This window comes from Doryrhamphus excisus, linkage group LG22, assembly GCF_037039965.1.
Source record: "Doryrhamphus excisus strain RoL-2023G ecotype Guam linkage group LG22, RoL_Dexc_Guam_v1.1, whole genome shotgun sequence".
NCBI classification, from domain to species: domain Eukaryota; kingdom Metazoa; phylum Chordata; class Actinopteri; order Syngnathiformes; family Syngnathidae; genus Doryrhamphus; species Doryrhamphus excisus.
In genome coordinates this window covers 11896589-11915498 of record NC_136378.1, presented here as the reverse complement: position 1 = coordinate 11915498, position 18910 = coordinate 11896589, and the positions used below count along the sequence as shown (strand labels likewise).

General features: G+C 45.5%; 1 protein-coding gene across 1 annotated transcript in view; it reads left to right on the top strand.

The window, feature by feature from the left end:
- The first annotated feature begins 2459 nt into the window (after positions 1 to 2459).
- efnb1 (ephrin-B1) overlaps positions 2460 to 18910 on the top strand; it is a 63213-nt gene continuing 46762 nt past the window's right edge. Inside the window, exon 1 of the mRNA XM_058063106.2 lies at positions 2460 to 3302. Within this exon, the coding sequence (XP_057919089.2) occupies positions 3187 to 3302 (116 nt within the window). The 5' untranslated portion in view covers positions 2460 to 3186. The remainder of the gene's footprint in view (positions 3303 to 18910) is intronic.

Genomic DNA, 18910 nt, shown 5'->3' with positions numbered 1-18910 from the left:
TCTTCATCAAGCGTAACTGAGTCTTCGTCAAGCAACCATGAGTCAGTAAAACTCGAGTCATTGTCAAGCAACCATGAGTCAGTGAAACTCGAGTCTTCGTCAAGCAACCATGAGTCAGTGAAACTCGAGTCTTCATCAAGCACCCGTTAGACAGTGAAACTCAACTCGAGCACCTGTGAGACATCGAAACCCGCAGGCTGAACGAGTTTATTGTTCGTTTTGTCAACAAGTCCCCGTCACCCACAAAACGAATGTACAGAAAATCACACATTCACAACAAATTCCACCTGTGAATCACTGAAACTCGAATTTTTGTCAAGCATCCGTGCGTCTGTGCTTTAGCTGTTAGCTAGCGGTAGCAGGGTTGAGGAAGTGAATGAGTTAACAGAGACAAATACCCGTGAGTCCCGATAAGATAAACGTAAACCAAGCGTGTCTGAATACTAACAACACAAGTTTCCTCTTTGTCACGGAAGTGATGTGTCATGCTGGAGTAAGCACACAGGAAACACACACACCAATGGAACCGATGGAACCGATGGAACCGATGGAGCCGATGGAACCAATGGAACCGATGGAACCAATGGAACCAATGGAACCAATGTAACGCCTTCCTTCGTCATCAAAGTATGGATATTGTGATACTTACAACTATGCCAAATACTTTTGAACATTAAGCTTGAAATCTACACTTGAATGACATTTCTAATCCCATGTGGTGTTTAAAGGCCGAATCACAATAATAATAATTAATGGTCAGTTCCTCCATTAGCATGACAATCTTATTAGCCGTAACGTAGCACTTGAATCTAGAGGTACTTTTATGGCACACAAATAGATTGGAAACAAAGGTTTCCATGTTTATTTGTTTTCTAAAATATCGTTAGCTCCAGATCACTAGAGGTTGCCCTGTTGGACCCCTGAGGGGCATCAACCAGGAAGTATGACGGCTTTTAAACGACATAAGTTAGTGTAGTACTAGGATTGTGTGTAATGTCATATTTCCTTAAATCAATATTTTAGCAATTAAATGAACAATATATCCTGGTTATATATATATATGGTGTATTTTTTCAGACGTTGTGAATGGGGGCAAAAAGGGCCAATGATATATGGCATCAATAAATGTCAGGCTGTGAGTTGATGCCATCACAGCCGATAGGGGGCAGCATTGATTGAACAAATGAGGCCAAAATAAGGACCCAACACACACAAACACACAAACACACACACACATGCACGCACAAAAGGGGCACAGACATGGACATGATCAATTATGTGTCAAGCATTTCTTCCTCGGTGGATGAATGGGCTGCAGTGACTATAGGCTACCGGCCGCCATTGTCTTGAAACACAGGAGGATAAGTTCTCATGCACTTCATTATCCCGAAAGAGGACAACCCGAAAGAGATCCAAAGAGACCATTAATCATCATTCCCTTCAAAGAGAAGAAAGACGGGACCAGAATAACTGTCACTGTAACGCTAGACAGTCAAGTCGAAGCATTTCAAACACTCCGAACGGATACTAATTTAGACGTTTTGTTTACACGGAAATCATAGATGCGCAACACTGGAGATGTGTTTACGTGCCACGTAAAAAGGCATGTTGAGACAAGTTACAATTCATACGGGTTGAAAGTTTAAAGTCCAACAGGCTGTCACACCAACTCTCAATGCTTTCGCTACGTCCAAAACTCCAAAGTCCTTTTTAATTTGGGTCGGCGAGCTGGTGTGGAGTAGGGGTGGACGGATCGAGACAAATATCGATAGTAGATAAGATATCATATCGATACCAGAGGGATGGTGGCTATATTTCCCTGTTGCTGTTACTGTTAGCTTCCTTATACTCTTGTGTTTACAAACAGGGATTATGTTCTTGGACAGGGAAAAGGGGCTTATGGGACAAAAAACAAGGATTTAAATGGATGGCAATAGTAGTTTTTGTTTGTTTTTGTTGAATTATTTTGTCACTAAAATGTAAAAATAGTAGAGCATAGCCCCTCCTTCAGTGACAACATGATTTCATCAATGAATTGATGATTTCAAAAGTCTTCCTTCCTTGTCTTCTCTGAAAGAATCCTTACTTTTCTTTCCTTCTTTCCTTCAGGTTATCTTCTTTTAATTCGCTTAATTACACTTAAAAACACTTAATTCCATTAAATTGTTCATAAATAAGTTTGGTGATGCATTTTCATCCCTTACATCTTTGTCCTGTGTTTTATTGTGATTATAATCAACACATTAACCTGGTATCGAATCGACACCGATAAATTGTAGTATCGCCCAATCCAAGTGTGGAAGCCCAGTGAGTCCAATCACATGGCCCCTCCCCCTGCTCCCAACCCAAGAATGCCTTCACTTCCTGCTTTCGTGCTACGACAGAGCGCCGTGATTGGCCGGCGTCTGCGTGGTGGGCGGTCTTCCGGCGCAGCTCGGCTCAGCTCTGGTTGCAGTCAGGCAGGAGCCGAGGTAGGGAGAGCTTTGTGGACACGGCGAAAGAAACACCGGCATGGAAGGAAGCAGCTGGATTGTGAGGCACTGAGCGAGCTCACCTCACCTCGGCAGGTTCTTCTCTCCACCTACCAAACCGCAGAGACGAGTGTTTAAGTCTTTTTATGTTTTATTTTAAACACTGACCACTCAGCCTGTCCGAGTTGGAGCATACATCCCCGCGGGAGCGCACGCCGAGCAGTCCCTGGATCCCGTAGGGATATTTACAACAAAAACTCTGTTCCTCTCCCATAAGAGGAGCATCTTCGTGGAAAGAACTCCCAGCCGGAAATGATTGGGACCTTTTGGACGCTCACCTGGACTTGATGGATGAATGTGGATGCAGCGACAGGTACCAGCAGAGCCATCCGATTGCGAGCCTCCCCATCCCATAAAAACTGTCTTTATAGTTTGATTATCTCGATTAAAAGCTCGCTGGTTGTGCGTCAGCCACAGGTCACCCAGGACTCTTGTCAGCCACATCCCACCGAAACCGAGGGTTCAGTCAAGGACACTGGGCCCGGACTAGACCTGACTTAAGTAGTCCACAAGGACATGTACGTGATACCGAGCTCACATGCTCCAGACTGACCGACGCTCACCTTTCCAGCGGCCGAAGCGCACATAAAAGTATCCCAACGTCCGAGTCCTCGGTTCCCCACTTGTGTGTGCGTGCGTGTGTACATTCAGCAGCATGGCGGGACTCGCTTGTTGGAAGTATTACTTCTGGATTTTTATCATGATGTGTAGAACGGTGCTACTTTCAGCCAAATCCCTGGAGACCATCATTTGGAGCTCGCAAAATCCCAAGTAAGTGTCTTGTTTCATTTGCCAAAATTGGATCGAGTATGTGCGTAATGGCGCACTAACATTAGCAGAAACCCAGCAGCCTGTGCGTAAGCTGCTTTTAAATGTTCCATTAAATGTGGCAATTATTCACAGCTAAACTAAAATGTACTTTTTGTGTGTTTTGATGAATTTTTTCCCCACATGAGGTACATGCTTTCACACTATAAACAAGGCCTCACCGGTGGCACCATGACAGCCATTTATAACATGCACCTTTTACACGCCGCATTAAGGACGTTTTGGTTATAATCAAGACTATTTAGTAGTTTTCCACTCATTCCCCATCATTTATCCCAACCGTTGAGTGCAAGTAGATTCAAAGGAATGCAGTGTGGATCAAGCCCTGGCCCAGGTGCTCTGCACAGGCGACCTGGCCCCCGGGAAGGCCGCTTTGCACCTTTCCAACATTTACCCACAGAAATGTGTGAAGCTGTGGTTTCAGATGTGTTGGGAGCTGATTTTGCGCTTGGATCCAGGTTGACATTCTGGTCATCAAATCAGGGGTTAGGTTCTCAGAAGCAAGCTGCTGGGAAAAGATCCTATTATTCCCATCAAAACAAGCAGTGTGAGCCCAGGCTGCTTATAATAAAATACATTCTGGTAGCAATTATCACCCTCTCAGACTCCTGCATTTGTGTAGTGTTGGATCTCACACACATAAGCAAGGAAATTAAGTAAAGAAAAAAAAAAGCAAAAATAGCCTCCTGTGTTTGCTTGGAGCTACGGAGCTGACCTTCAGCAGCCAGTGAGGCCAGACATGCTTAGAACTAGAATTGATTTATCCCCCAAATGTCACATGTCATAGGAGCTTGTTGTGCAGTCAGTGGGCAGGAATACTGCCGCCATGTTCATATTTATATATGCAGTATAAGTACACAATGTGTGGTCAGACACTAATGGCCGCACTACGGCCCATCGGCTTTTATTCGCCCATGCGCTCAAAAACGGTCGAATAAGCATCAACAGATCGAGAAACACACACAAACACATTAAAAAACCCTCAGCTGCTTGTAGACTAATAAAAAACAGCGTGACATTTATTGCTTTTATTGATTTATTGTTGATGTCACCTGAAGGGAATATGTTCAGAAGTTGCCACGCTGCTTTAGGGAGTGGAAGATTATTCCTCCATCTGTTTTCTCTACTCTGCTCCGTGTCAATTCCCCGCGTTGGCCGAATATTTCATAAAGTTCACGGTGGAACAATAAGGCGCTCGGCAAAAGTGTTCTCTCCCAATCAAATTATGCCGCCGCTGTGCGCTTTGAAAACAAAAGACAATTATCTCACCGTTTGCAGGCTCGGCAATAACAAGAGACAAACCTGTTTTTCTCCTGAAACCTATCCGTCAGCACCGCTGTCTGATGACAGCACTCGTACTGCAATCAGCATTGTTTGTTTTTTTATCAATCCACGATGTATTTGGGCCTGTATTGCTCTGCGGCGATAACGCAATACAGTACACTATCTAGTGACTTATCTGGATTTATGATGTCTTACTTCCTGTTCCACAGTTTGGGGAGAACTGCTGCCTCAGCTGATAAATTAACATAGCCCTCTGCTTGCACACGGTGACTGTAGCCCATAGACACCAAATATAACAATAGCAGCACCTCCCCACAGGCTATGAGTTATGAGCACAAGTGTAGGAAAGCAGCAGTGTTGGCACACTACTGTGTGGTTTTTTTTCATTTAGGTTTGTATTTATGTTCAAATCCTGGCGGGTGCTGCGTTACTTATAGATTTAAATGTGGGGGTGTTATAATTCTGGCACCGGTCTTGTCAATAACTGGAGTTTACTCAATTGATTTGAACTACGAGGATGCATCACGACAAAAGTGCACTGTGGGAAAGGGTCAACCAAAGCTTTGCTCCATGATAGGAATGGGTAAGTGATTAACGTGGTGTGGGATTTCATTGTTGATTCATTGTATTTTTTTATCACCACAAATTTGGCGCTACCTGTTTGCACTCACTCATAAACACATTATAATGGGACTGTATGAATGTAGTGTGGCTTGTCGTTCTAACGTCACGCAGCAGATGCTTTTCCCCTTTTCTGACCTATAAATGTTGTTACGGTGTTGTATTCTCATGTTAAACGATGCCTTCCTTATATGGGCTGCAGATCACCTGCACTCAGTAAATGCGGGGCTGTGTACCTGGAAGTCCTCGGGAGCGCTTGATGTATGTGTAACCAATCACGGCGGAGTGGGTGTACCTAGAGATCTGGAAGATCTAACAAGCGTTCTGTGTGGGTTATTGTGTTTAGCTGCTCTATAGGAGTCCACAAGTCAATACAAAGAACCGGAAATGAGCATAATAGGTCTCCTTTAGCAAACATCAAGCACACTTGGCCTGCGGAAGAAGAAGCATATGTAGCAGGAGGGATCGAAGTTGCCGATTTATTCAGCAACATTTATTCCAGCGACAAATTTAGCGACTTTTTCTGGTCTTATTGGACACATTTGGAGATATAAAAGCGATATAAAAGCGCTTTTGTCTCCCGCAGCATCCATACTACAGTACATACGTTACGCAATGATGTCATTGAATCCCCGACCCGGCAAACCACCACCACAAATATATCGCCGTCATGTGGGAAACTGAATTCAACTGAAGTACATATTCTGCTCATGGAAACAGGAGTTCAGAACATTCAGAAATTCTTCAATCACCATTACAGTTCTATATAAAGTTTTTTGTTAATTTCCCGCACAGTTTAGCAAGGAATTGCAGTTCCTAATACTTCCTAGTAGTTCCTAGTACTTCAGGATTAAAAAAAAGGCAACATTCTAACATGTCATCAGAGTAAATAGGATTTAGTTCTCATTTAGCTGAGTGCAATTATGCTACAAAATGTCACTTTGTTATGACTGATCACGTCCTGTCGCTGAAGCGCTTATAGCAAAGCACGCACACACATGCACACACACACACACACACACACACACACACACATAGGAATGCTGCAGTGATGACAATTTAACGATAATCAGACAAGGTTGCTTTGAGTGGCTCCCGCACGTCCTCCAGGCTAACCCTCCCTAGCTAATATTTACCTCATGACCCGGCAGCCATGGCGGCCATGTTTGCAGCAGCTCAAGAGACAAACACCACAAAGGGAGAGGCTGGGAAACATTCTTGCACACCTCTGAAATAATAAAGCAAGACAATTGCAGCCGAGCCGGCCAACAGTCTGGTGCTCTGATGTTGAACTCGCATTTTGCCGAGGCTTGGAAACGTGATTTTTGGCCCCCCCGACTCCTCTTTGAAGGCCACAAAACAAGAAAGGAGCATAAGAGAGGTTTTTGTGTTGATAAAGGTCAGCAATAGCCTCTCTTGCAGCGGCTGTCTTCTGGCGTGGCGCTGCTGTTATTGACCTTAGCTGGCTGACTCGCAGTTTAACACTTGGCTGCTTTGGTATCGCGCATGCTTTAACGCTTCACTAGGTTTGATGATTACTCTGGATTTGATTAGCGCCGCTCTTTAACGTCTTATTAAAGAGAAAACAACACGCACTCGGATTGAAACTGTTGCACGTTTTATACGTTTATTCAACCAGTTTGAGCAAAACGCATTTAGTCCTGATTAAAGTTTGAGTTAAGCTTCCATAATTAGCACGATAAGGTAACGGGGAAATGTTTTTACAATGAGGTAATTAGTTTTAAAGAACTGACTGTCTTATCTATGCTTTTATAAACCTCTCTTATCAAAGCAAAATGTTTCACGGCACAATGGAAAACCTTTGACTGGAGTTAATCGCTGTTCGAAACGCTGCTCCGTGCTGACATTTAAAATACAGCGAGAATTCAGGAGGGGTGGGGTGGGGTGTGGTGGGGGGGACTCGCACGGTAAAACCAGAAACTGCCACAACCTGTTAAACAAGAGGTGGAAGCGAGTGCAGCACAAGGAACAGGGTTTGGTTCCTCGCACCGAGCGCTCACCGCTGTGTGGGTCAGAGGCCTGCTCGCTGCTTGGCCCCTTTATCCCCGCGATATGCACCTTGGCCCCCCCACCTCCCTCTTTGGACTCTGATTGTGTTTCCCTCTGATAGAGATCTTATTACATGCAGAGAGGACTTAGAGCCTGAGCCTCATTCCGAGAGCCGGAGAGTGGCTCCGGCCAATGAGAAATACTTTTGCAAAGCAACTGGTGCTCGCCGCTGTAAAGGCACCCTGTGTCTCAGCATGACGACAGCTGCGTTTGCTTTTATGTAGCGTGCACTTCTGTGTCGACATGTCTGTTGTTTCAGGGCCGCGTAACGACACAGACACCTGGGCCCAGAAAAGAGTAGCAGCTTCTCGGGTTATTTTGGGGAAAAATGTTTTCTTTTCCCTCATGGCTTCAATTCAGATGGAGTCACTTTATCCGCCGTGGTTTTGGCCGCCGCATCACTGAAAACTGATCATACTGCTTTTCTGTGCGATTGATGAATCATTTGTGTTTATCCAAGCAGTTGCACATTCCCGGCTCAGCTCTGTTCTGTGAAACGAGCTGCATTTGCAACTCATTTTCGCCCCCCCGCCCCCCCCCCCAACCACTCCCCTCCTCAAAAACCGTTCTCTGTTTATACTCCATGTGTTCTTGCCCGGTCGACGTGACTTGAGCTACAGTTTCTTTCCTTTGAAGACGTATTATAGGACTGATTCACAACTGGAACAGCTGAATGTAATGAATGATTTGATGGACAGAATGTTAATTGGCAAAATTGATGCCATGAATTAGATAGCAGTTATTTTTTGTAACTAACCAGACGGGGTTGCCTTGTTTGCCTTTTGAATGATCCTGTGAACAAACAGTACCTCCCGGATGCAGCACTCCACTTTATGGGAACTGAGCTTTATACACCCAACTGTTAAAGACTGCAATCTATTTGGGATCGGAGGGGGGGTTGGCTAATTGGTCACGACGCTGATGCATGTCATTTTTATATATAAATATTTACAGATGCATCTTTGTCGTCTTAATTAGTTTCAACATTGCAGCTTTTTCTTCTTACATTATGCTTTTTTGCTCTTTTTTTTTCCATATTTTTTTTTTTCATTTGTACATTTTGGAGGGACAGATCCTTGGGATATGTACTCTTTAGCAAAAATATCAAGACAATATCCAACTGTTTGTTTTGTAACGTCACAGTCACATACTGATGGATATTCCAAGGGTCAAAAAAAATATATAATCAGCACTTTGGACCCCCCCGGTTGATGATATCACCCAATGGAAGAGTGTCATGACTCCTTTGGGTCAAAGTGTAAGCTAATGCACGCTCCCCGGACTTATGGAGGTATACCTTCCATGTCTCCATCGCCCCTACGGTGGTGAATACCGACCGCTTGTGTTTGATTATGTAGTAAATGCATGATGGTATCGGTACCAATAATTATCGGACCATCCCTAGCAAATCTCTTGATTAAGTAAAGGTGTACATGAACAGGCTAGCAAATGAATCCTATTTCTACACCTAAATATTCTTTATTTCCGCTAATATTAATAGTTTGGTGATGGTGATGATTTGTGGTGCTGTTAAATGGAAATAAACAGATGGGCATCATATTCCGTGCACTTTAGTCCCGCCAGGAGCATTATGACAATTTAGTTACCACAGCGACCATTATAGAAAGCCAAGGCACTTCTCGGCTAGCTGTCGAATTTCACACATAAAACTCCACCTCAGCTCTTTACAATCCAGCACATTATTGAGAAGGTATAATTACCATAAAAAATGGCAATTTCATTTAATTGCGCTGCGATCGGACACTTGGAACGAGTAAAACCGCTCCAGTTTCTGCTACTGTTCACACTGGTGTTAAAGCACAGGAAGGCTGCATGTGAAAGGGGCAAGTGTAAGCTTATGGCCGCAAATGAGGGCTGCGGATTGTCGCCGCGCTATTGTTCTTTGTGCAGCCACAGTGGAACATTAAGGAAGTGTGAGGAGCGTGCCAGTGCGCCCCTGTGAAAGTGTCGAGGAAGAGCGTGGAGTGGCTCCACAGCGGCTGCCTTCCAGGCTGTTAGCGAGCGGCCTTCATTAGACAGAAGTCTGGCTGGCAGCAACCGGGAGGAAGTTCCCATCAGCCTCGGCTATGCCAAGCACCGGCATGGCCCCGGGAAAATCTTCCTGCTTGTCTCCTCGCCTGCGCCTCGGCTGAATTAATTGCAAATGTTGGTATGCAGAGTTACAGGAAATAAGGAGAAAGTTGAATGGGCAAAGTCGGCCTTTTGTTTGCCGTTTTGCTTCTTTTACTTCAGAGCAGATGAAAATGAAGGGGATTAAGCAGGAGAGGGAAGCAAGCTAATATAGAGCGTTGAAACACAGCCCTGGGCTCAACCGCACATCCTTTCAGTCCCGCGTACAGCTCCCAGATTACTTCCATGTGTCAGTGCGAGGTGGAAGGCGAGGGAATAAAGAAGAAGGGGGACACGGGGAGAGAAGTTGAGCGATTGAAAAGCGAGCAGCTTTGGATTGCGGGAGATCAGCGTTGGTGTCGGACAGTGGAACGGATCTGTGTGACAGCCATCTCTAAAACCATTACCCCTGCGACTCCGACGGGGGAACTCGTAACCTTTTTGTTCGGACTGACTTCATCCACTTTCTCACAGAGCCCCTCTGTGCAGCCCAGGCTGGACCTCATCAGAAGCGGGTCCAAACGGCAGGGCAGGGCCGGCAACCTTTAAGACGTCATGACTTGTCATATGGCCATGCATGCAGTTTGTGGTACCGCAAAGTCTTTTGTGGGGACGGGGGAATTTACTGTGCTTGGACTTGGGGGGGGGAGCCACATGGTACACCGAGGAAGTAATGGAAGGAAAAGAAGTACTGCGTGAAAAGGTTCTCATTAAGATGTCATTAAAGCGTGGCTTTCATTGTCACGGGAAAGTACATTAGTACAGGGCATCTCCGGTAAATAACAGCATAGAATTGCATGGCATAACATTATATCACATAACATAACATGCAATACATAACACAACATAACAACTGAACTTTTCAATGTATCTTTTCTCTCCCGAAGAGAAAGTGAAAGGAGTAATTATCCTCAAAGTACTTACTTACTCCAGATATGACTTCACGGAGTGGAAGACTGTATGAATCATGGCCGCACCAAACGAGCTCTGTACATCTCATCAATGATCATCACGGAGCTCTTTGTTCGCTGTTATGAGTACACTAATGGAGTGACAGTGTAATTGAATGGAGTGGTAAGATAATAGAATGATAGAATGATAAAGTAATGGAATCGTGCAGTGTAGGAGCCCACATTTCCCCAGGGATCCTCAAGTAAGTGTGTCATCGTGGCAGATGGGTGGTCTGTGACAGCACCCCCCCCCCTTCCCGAACACACACGCCCATGTTAATTATAAAGCATCATAATCCATCTATGGCATACAGAGGCAGGACATGGAGACTATTAGGGGGAGCATGGAAATGGCACAGAGTATAATCCTCAGGACTTTACCACCATTAGGCTGCCCGGGCCTCCAGCAAAAAAACAATCATTCCTCCAGTAATCTGGTTGGAGCGCCCGCTTTCTCTACCTCTCTTTCGAGCGTGTGGCTAGGAATGTGTCCCAAATTTTTAGATGAGTCGGTATTAGTTCTTACCCTCAACCATGCCCACAGGCAACAGCCCAAAAATCCTTTTGAGAATGTGTTGGTGTGTGTGTGTGTGTGTGTGTGTATGCATGCCTCCGTTAACCCATTCTGCCAAGTCTCAGCTCAAGCTTTTCTAAGCAAACTCCCAGCATGAAGCCGCTCCCCCTTGTGTTGGTGAGGGGCTGGAAGAAAAGCCCTATAGGACTCCTGCCGCTCCCAGGCCCGGGCCCGGCCCCTCTGTCCGCGTGGGCCGGTCCTGGGATTTGCTACGGGCCGGGGATCTGTGTGGCAGCTGTGACTGACGCTTCAATCGACTCTCCCCGGGACGCCCCAGCGCAACCCCGCATTCCCTTTCACACCTCGGAAACGGCGGAGAAAGACAATTACACACATATTCAGCAACCTCCTCCTCTCAGCCCGCCGACAAGCAAGCATCTCCGACGTACGCCCGTTTAGCAGATCTATGAGAAACATTTCTATAGTTCTAGTGTTTTGCAAATAAGGCTTCTAAAGAAGTTGCAAATCAGTTTAGTTGTCCAGGCTGCCTGTCTGCAATTTCATTATGCGTTGGAAGTCATTCTTGTTTACTTTTTCCCTTGAATTGTCTCGTCTCTAAGTAAACAGTATAACTCGGCTATGTCCTTTGCATTCCCTGGATATTTCGAAAATGGAAGTAATGGAAAAACATTTGAGCCTTAAAGTGGAGCTAATACTATCATGTATGGATTGTCGGCAAATTGAGTTTGTCTCTGGCCTGTAGGAGCAGGGACTTGCAAGCCAGCGGGATTGAAGTCTCTTAATTGAATTATTTTGATTGCCAACTTGATTGATGGAGTCAGATGCGGAACGTTTTCCGTGAGTTTTTGTCCCACTAATTCTACTCCCAATAGAGCCATACCAGACAGATACAATAGGAACCTGCAATCAATCACGACGGCAACCCGGGGCGTTTTGTTTATGGAGAAATGGTCCTGCCATGAGGTCTGACTTCCATAAGCTATCCAGACTACGTAAAACCAACAATGACATCAGATAGCGAAGCACTCTTAAGTCTAATCTTAGCATAATGCCATGCTAAACCCCACAGAGACTTGCGGCAGGGAAAAGTATTTTTCTTATGCCCAGTGCCGTGCCTCCTCTCATGGCCTTGGGCTCTGTGTGTGTGTGTGTGTGAGTGTGTGTGTGAGTGTGTGTGTCCACCCATGTTGGGAGGCGCAAAGAAGAATTCCGGGTGAATAGAGATGTCACTGTCAGACACTGGCCTCCTCATGAATTTGCTTCAGAATGGCCATATTGGCAGCTGTGTGTGTTGAGTGAGAGAGCTTGTCAGGGGTCTGACGCCCCCCCCCCCCCCCCCATACCATCACCACCTCCCACACCACGTTCTTATGGCGGTGATTGCCACGCAGCGGGGCACATGTCTATATTTCATCCTGTTCATAGGAGGAGAATCTGCTTCATCTCCTGCGCACATGCTTCCCATTAGAGGGGTGTTTATTCTCCCCCATGATGTGCACGGCCATCATGGAAGCCTCTCATCTCTGCCATGTTGGAAATGGCACAGAATGTCTGCTAAAGCAAACACGGTGTCTTAAATCAGTGCACCCGTTTTCTAAACTTGGAGGAGCATTTGGGTTCAAAGTTGTTGAATCGACTGTGATGGGAACACATTTGAAATTGGTGGTCCTATTATGTGGCGTCCTACCTGCTGTCTCATTGAAAACTTTGACTATTTTAGCTGTTCTGCTCATCTGTCTCCCACTGTGAAACATGACAGGCTGAACCGCCGCATCGCTTCTCTCCTCTCCTCCTCTGTCTCCGAGATGAAAGCCTCTCCCTGCAGACGGTCCCTTCATGCACGCTGGGCCCCGGCCCGTGCTGGTGCTTTTTGGAGCTCCCTTTGCTGCATTTTCTCATTTATTTATGCACGTCCAATCGCAGCGTCTCACGCATGTCAGGCCTGTGTGCGTGCATGAAGACGCTCTTTGAAATATGCTATAGAACTTGACTTATAACCCTTGAAGAGCATTCAATCAATCGCTACTGGACTGAAGACGTTTGTGTTACGCTTAAAACTGGACGTTCACCTGTATTCCAACCCGAGATGCAGTGGAAACCGCGAGGGAACATTCCACCTTAACCCCGCCCTCCAAGACAGATCCGCACTCAATCCAGAACAAATATGTCATTTGCTGGAGCTTTGCCTGAATGCCACATATTCTTCAGTTCATGGGAACTTTTTACAGACAAAAGCATGGCTGTGCGATGGGGTCACCCGTGTCCCCTATAGTGGCCAACCTCTACATGGAGGACATGGACGTCACATGGAAGTCACTGCTGCACATGAAGTTCACTCGTTTGACGACAAGGACAGAGAACAATGGTTGGAAAGAGGAGTGAGGAAAGCCATCGACGAAGAGAAGCCGCCAGACTAGACCTGCCCGATCTAGTCGGACTGGTGTGTGTCCCACCTAGTCTTTCAGCATGCTAGCCTGCTCGGATGAATGAGATAATTGACAGGTCTGTCCCTTGCAATATTGTGGTTAAATTATTATATATATTATTATTAATTTTGTGGTCTGTTATTAGTCAAAACATATTGAAATGCAAGTGATATGTAGTATTCTGACCACTAGGCGGCAGTAATGCTTCATGGATGAGACATCCATGCTTATTACATGACCCTACCTTGCACTCCATGTAGCCAGCCATCCATGTCGAGTGAAGAAAGGTTCTCCTCTCATTCAGTGTGGAAGTGGTACATTTGTCGCTTCTTACATTGTCCGTTTTTCTTACTTTTTTCTTGAAACCCTTTCTTAATTTTATAAGAAATAAATTTGAGGCTAGCCGCACGGTGAGGGAGTGGTTTGTATGCAGGCCACACAGTCAGGAGATCGGGAAAACCTGGGTTTGAAACTCTGTGTGGAGTTTGAATGGTTGTTTGTCTATATATGCCCTGCGATTGGCTGGCGACCAGTCCAGGGTGTACCAAAGACAGCTGGGATAGGCTCCAGCAGAGGATAAGCTAGGTTAATTGGCGACTCCAAATTGTCCATAGGTATGAATGTGAGTGTGAATGGTTGTTTGTCTATAAGTGCCCTGTGATTGGCTGGCCACCAGTCCAGAGTGTACCCTGCCTCTCACCTGAAGACAGCTGGGATAGGCTCCAGCACCCCCGTGACCCTTGTGAGGAAAAGCGGTAGAAAATGAATGAATGAATGGTTATCTCGTTATCGTGTTGCCTCTCTAACTTGCTAGCTATCAGCCATCTTGCGTCCTGTAACATAATAGTTAAAAATAATAATAGTGGAATCTGGTATTAACAATGACTAATAGGAGCGTAATGGTGGCTGCAGGGGTGTTAGTTCATGTCCGCAGGGCTCTAATAATGTATTTAGAAAATCAGGTCTGGAACCAATTAACCGGCGAAAAAGAGGGATGACTTTATATCTTTGTATTTATTGTGTCGGAGCCCCGGTGCATCCGGGAGAGTCTCATTTCCTGCTGCTGCCCCGCTTTGGAATGGAGTGGCATGATTCTTGGAGACAGGCCACATGTGGCCACCGCGTAGACCCGCCTGGTGCGCCCCTGCACAATAAGATGGCAGCGGGAAGCGAAATGATTTCCCTCCTATTGAGGCGACTGCAGTCGTTTCAAAGCGGCTCGTCTGGCTGAGGCTTTAAGCGACCTTCCCTCTGCATTAGACGTGCGTCCCGTGATGAGCCTTTGAAGGCGACGGAGCATTTCTGCGGGCCATATTCCAACACTCAAAAAAAGAAATCCAAAATGTGTTGACCCCAAAGCCGCCGTGTCACAACACAACAGCTGCCGTGTCACGTTTGGATGTACACAAGCGCTTATATCACAGCGGAAGGTGGCGTGGATGCGAGGCCCAGCTCAGGAGTCAGCTGTGGTTGGCTCACGGAGATTAACGTTTGAGTGTGTGCTACAGATGGCGGTAATAACCATCAGATAGCCCTTGTAATGGAGACGGCCCAGTTTGTAATGGCTTCCTAAAACAACACATGGAGCGTCTTTACGAGGCCACAATCCGCCCGACTATCCCGGCGCAAACGAATGGTGTGAATGAGAATAGCGTCGTGTCAAACAAGCTATTTATTAACACGCGCACATTTCATTTTAATACCGACAGCCTGCATCTTGCCTGCTTGAGCGTTATCAGACTACAGCAGTCTCCCTTTTGCATTCGCTGTTAATGAGCCTAATGATGTGCGTCTGTGTGATTGCATCAGTCAATATGGTGTTCAATAAGGCCACTGACAACTTCTGCATGTCTGCCTGGATAGGATCTGGCATCCGAGGGAGGGAAAAAAATCAAGTCATTTGTCTTGCATTGGGTCGGACATGTGTAGCTGTCTTTTACTATCACGACTTGAGAGTAAACAGAAAATAGACTTGTCACTCAAATTGTCTGATAAGAGGCTTCTTTTAAGACATGCGAGGCGGCTGTGTATTAAAAACAGTGTCCTAGTTAGAACACCGCCCGGCTTGCTCTCATATGCAGATTCGCTTGCTTCATGTCGTTTGTGTAATTAATCTTTTTTTCAATTCAAAAGGGGCTTTTATTTTGCTTGGTGTCAAGAAGTTTGCTTGAAAGTAGCAACGTTTAGCTTAATTCTTCAGTGCCTTTGGATCCTCATATCTACCTTTGTATATTTAGCCCCCCCCCCAACGTAGGCCCCTTCCCGCAATAACAAATAGTGAGCAAATACCCCTGCGAGTGTGATAAAAGCTGCTTCTATTATAAAGCACCCAGCATTTGATTGATCTGTCCCGTGGTCTTGATCCCTGGGCTCGCCTGATTAAACCTATCCATCAGCTTCTCTTATCAGTGTACTCACAGATCGACCGCAGGACACTGAACTAAACCCCACGTATTGTTGTTACACAGAACAAGTCAAAGGCTAAGGACGGGGAAGGGTGAGGTTTACCAGAAGTCTGCTCTTCAAAGCCAGAACAAAGCAAAAAAACGTTGTTTTAAAGAAATGGGCTCAGTTAAAGGGGCTTTTAGATACGTATCTGTCATGGGGGGCGCTCACACATACACATAAACACACTTAGCCGTTGCACATATTGGAATAACCTTTTGGAAGGCAGCGTTGCACATTCTGACAAGAGTGTTTCCCCTCTAGAGGGAAATCAGAAAGTAATGTTTCCTGTCCGCAATGTCGGCCCCCCCACGAGGGATGTGACCCCGCACCCGCTCGCCACTCACACACGCATCACAGATAATGACGTTTGTTTCACTGACAGCCTGTCATTCACACGCCCGTGCATGCACTCACACACACGCAGGTATTTGCGTGAAAACGAGGGCAGATATTCGCCGTTATGAATCATCGGAATGATTTGCAAGTCAAATAATCAGTTTCATAAGACGTGCCAGTTATTTTTTTTTTTAAATAAATGTAAATTTCCCATCTTCTGGGTGACAGTTAAGGCAAATACGTCCAGGCTACTAAAACAAGGATGATTGCATGTCACTTGTACACGCGATCATCTATTACCGTCATGTTGGCAAGTCAATGAAAACATAGCTAAAGATGGCTTTTATGATTTCTAGGGTCCGGTTTGCATAAGATAACAGCTTCTCGCTTTGCATCGATTTCGACTCCGGCAAACAAACAATCTCACAAAGGTCAAATCCGACCTGTATGGCGAATAATGATCATATCACTCACAGCCTGAACGCGTGTTTATCACCACGTTCAAATGAGATACACGGAAGCTGACAAGTTGCCTCCTCACGATCTAAATCTAAACACTTACTGGGGATGTGATGTTGAAAGGAAATGGTTTATTGAAATCATGTTGCAGCAGGCCTTGCGCGGGCAGGTGGGGACCTGCAAGTGAACTTGTGGGAAGCGTGGGGGGGTGCTCGCCTGCGTGGCACATTCATTAACCTGGGAGCTAGCTAATCTCTCAGCCCATTCATTTAGTCCTCAGAACACTCCTGTGTATTAATATCCTTTCTGTGCGGCTACTCGTGGGATGCAGAAGGAGCGTAGCCATGGCGATGATTGTGTCATTATTTTGCAGTCAGATGAGTGATATCCCAGAGGGCTGGAGCTGGGTTGTCCAGGCCGGTTGAGAGGGACTGATTAGAATTGCAAATGTCCGCCAAGTGTTGTGTTTATTGTGTGTCTCAATATTGGAGACAATCAGGCGAATCAAAGCCCTCAGCTGGAGAGATGGGACTGAGGCACGGTGGGCCTCTCTGGTTGGCACCGTGTCCTCACTGCTCGCCCCCGCCCCCGCCCTCCTTTACCCTCCTCTCCTCTCCGCTCCATCAACCGGGTCGTGTGCGCCGGTTCTGAAGTACGGGGACACAGCTGGAGAAAGTCTCGGAGACGTGGAAAGAGCCACTAAATCTCACATGCTCAATCAGTCGTGGCGTGGCCGCCCTCTCACACGGCTGGGAAATATTAAACACGTTTTATGATAATGAAAACGCCAGCAATAGACATAAATATCAGCGGCAATGTGCTAAAGGAGTTTAATGTCTTGTACATTTGCTCAGAACACAAATTTGTCATTGATTTCATCGCTTCCGGAATCATTACAGTTGTAATTATCAGCTTTTCATCAGCGCTTGTATTAAGGCAAATGGAGCGAGTGCACACACAGACAGCATTAAGGGCTCAGGACACCTGCATGCGGTTCTGCAAATGGATCCTATTGGCAGGGTGCCCTTGTTATGCTGGGTGACGGGCTGCGGTGCAATGTGCCCCCGAGCGAATCACTTGTGAATGGTTCTTCCTCAACCATTGGCCATTACCTCATTATTGACTAGCGTTTGTACAAGATTCAACCAAATCCATCTGAAAAAGCCATCCGGTGTTCTTGTGTGCGTCAGGAAGCTGCCGTTTCTGCCGAAGCTGTAATTGACGCTGTCGGTTGCGCATTTAAAGGCCTCTCCTCTCTCGTCTTCCTACTGCTTCTATACTTGGAACGAATGTGCGGATGTAACAGTGGTCTTTGGTTGACACTTTGCTGCCTTAAATCAACTTTTTCTACTTTATTTTGTCACCCATGCGGAAGTGCACCACAAAAAGGAAAGGCCATCATCATCATAAAAATGCTGATGAAGGCTAGAGGAGTCCATGTGTTGTTACAAGGAGATCTGGGAAGAGAATCCATCCAGATAGGAAACTTGCAGGAAGCTATATTTCTTACACATTGTCCCAATTAACAATTTTGGTAATCGATTAATCGTTATATAGACATATCCTCTGATTTCAGCCTCTCAAATGTGAATATTTACAATTTCCTTCTTCATCCATGAAAGCAGACATTCATTCATTTTTACTGCTTTTCCTCATGAGAGTGGCGGGGGTGCTGGAGCCTATCCCAGCTGTTTTCGGACAAGAGGCGGGGTACACTCTCGACTGGTGGCCAGCCAATCACAGGGCACTACACACTAGTCCGCGGTGCCGAAAGCAGACATATTATCAACAAATCAGCTTTGACTCGGCTTCATATTATTCATATTTTGCTTCATATTAATTAGATCATGATTTTATTTTTGTGTACAGGTTTTTTCTGATTTTACATTATTTTAACGGAATATTCAAGCTGCAACATGATGTTTTTGCTCTTATTTCCTCTGTCAGTTCATGTCTTCTATTTATGAATAAAGAGGCGGCAATTCCGATTCATTAATCGAAAAAATAATCTACTGATGAATCGTTACTTGAATGCTACTTCAATGTAAAGCAGTGAAAACTAAAGAAAAAGTTTAGTAATCTTTTACTGAAGACCAGCTATGAACAGAAAATTAGCCTAAAGTGTGAATAATCCAATACGGTGCTAATGCACTAATTGTTATCAATACTGTTGCAACCATCATTAAGGATAAAGATCATTAAGATCATTATTAGGGGGGTCATGGACTCAATGCGCTGCTACAAAGAGGGATAAAGAGGTTACGCCCTTTTTTATTACAGTTTCATTTCATT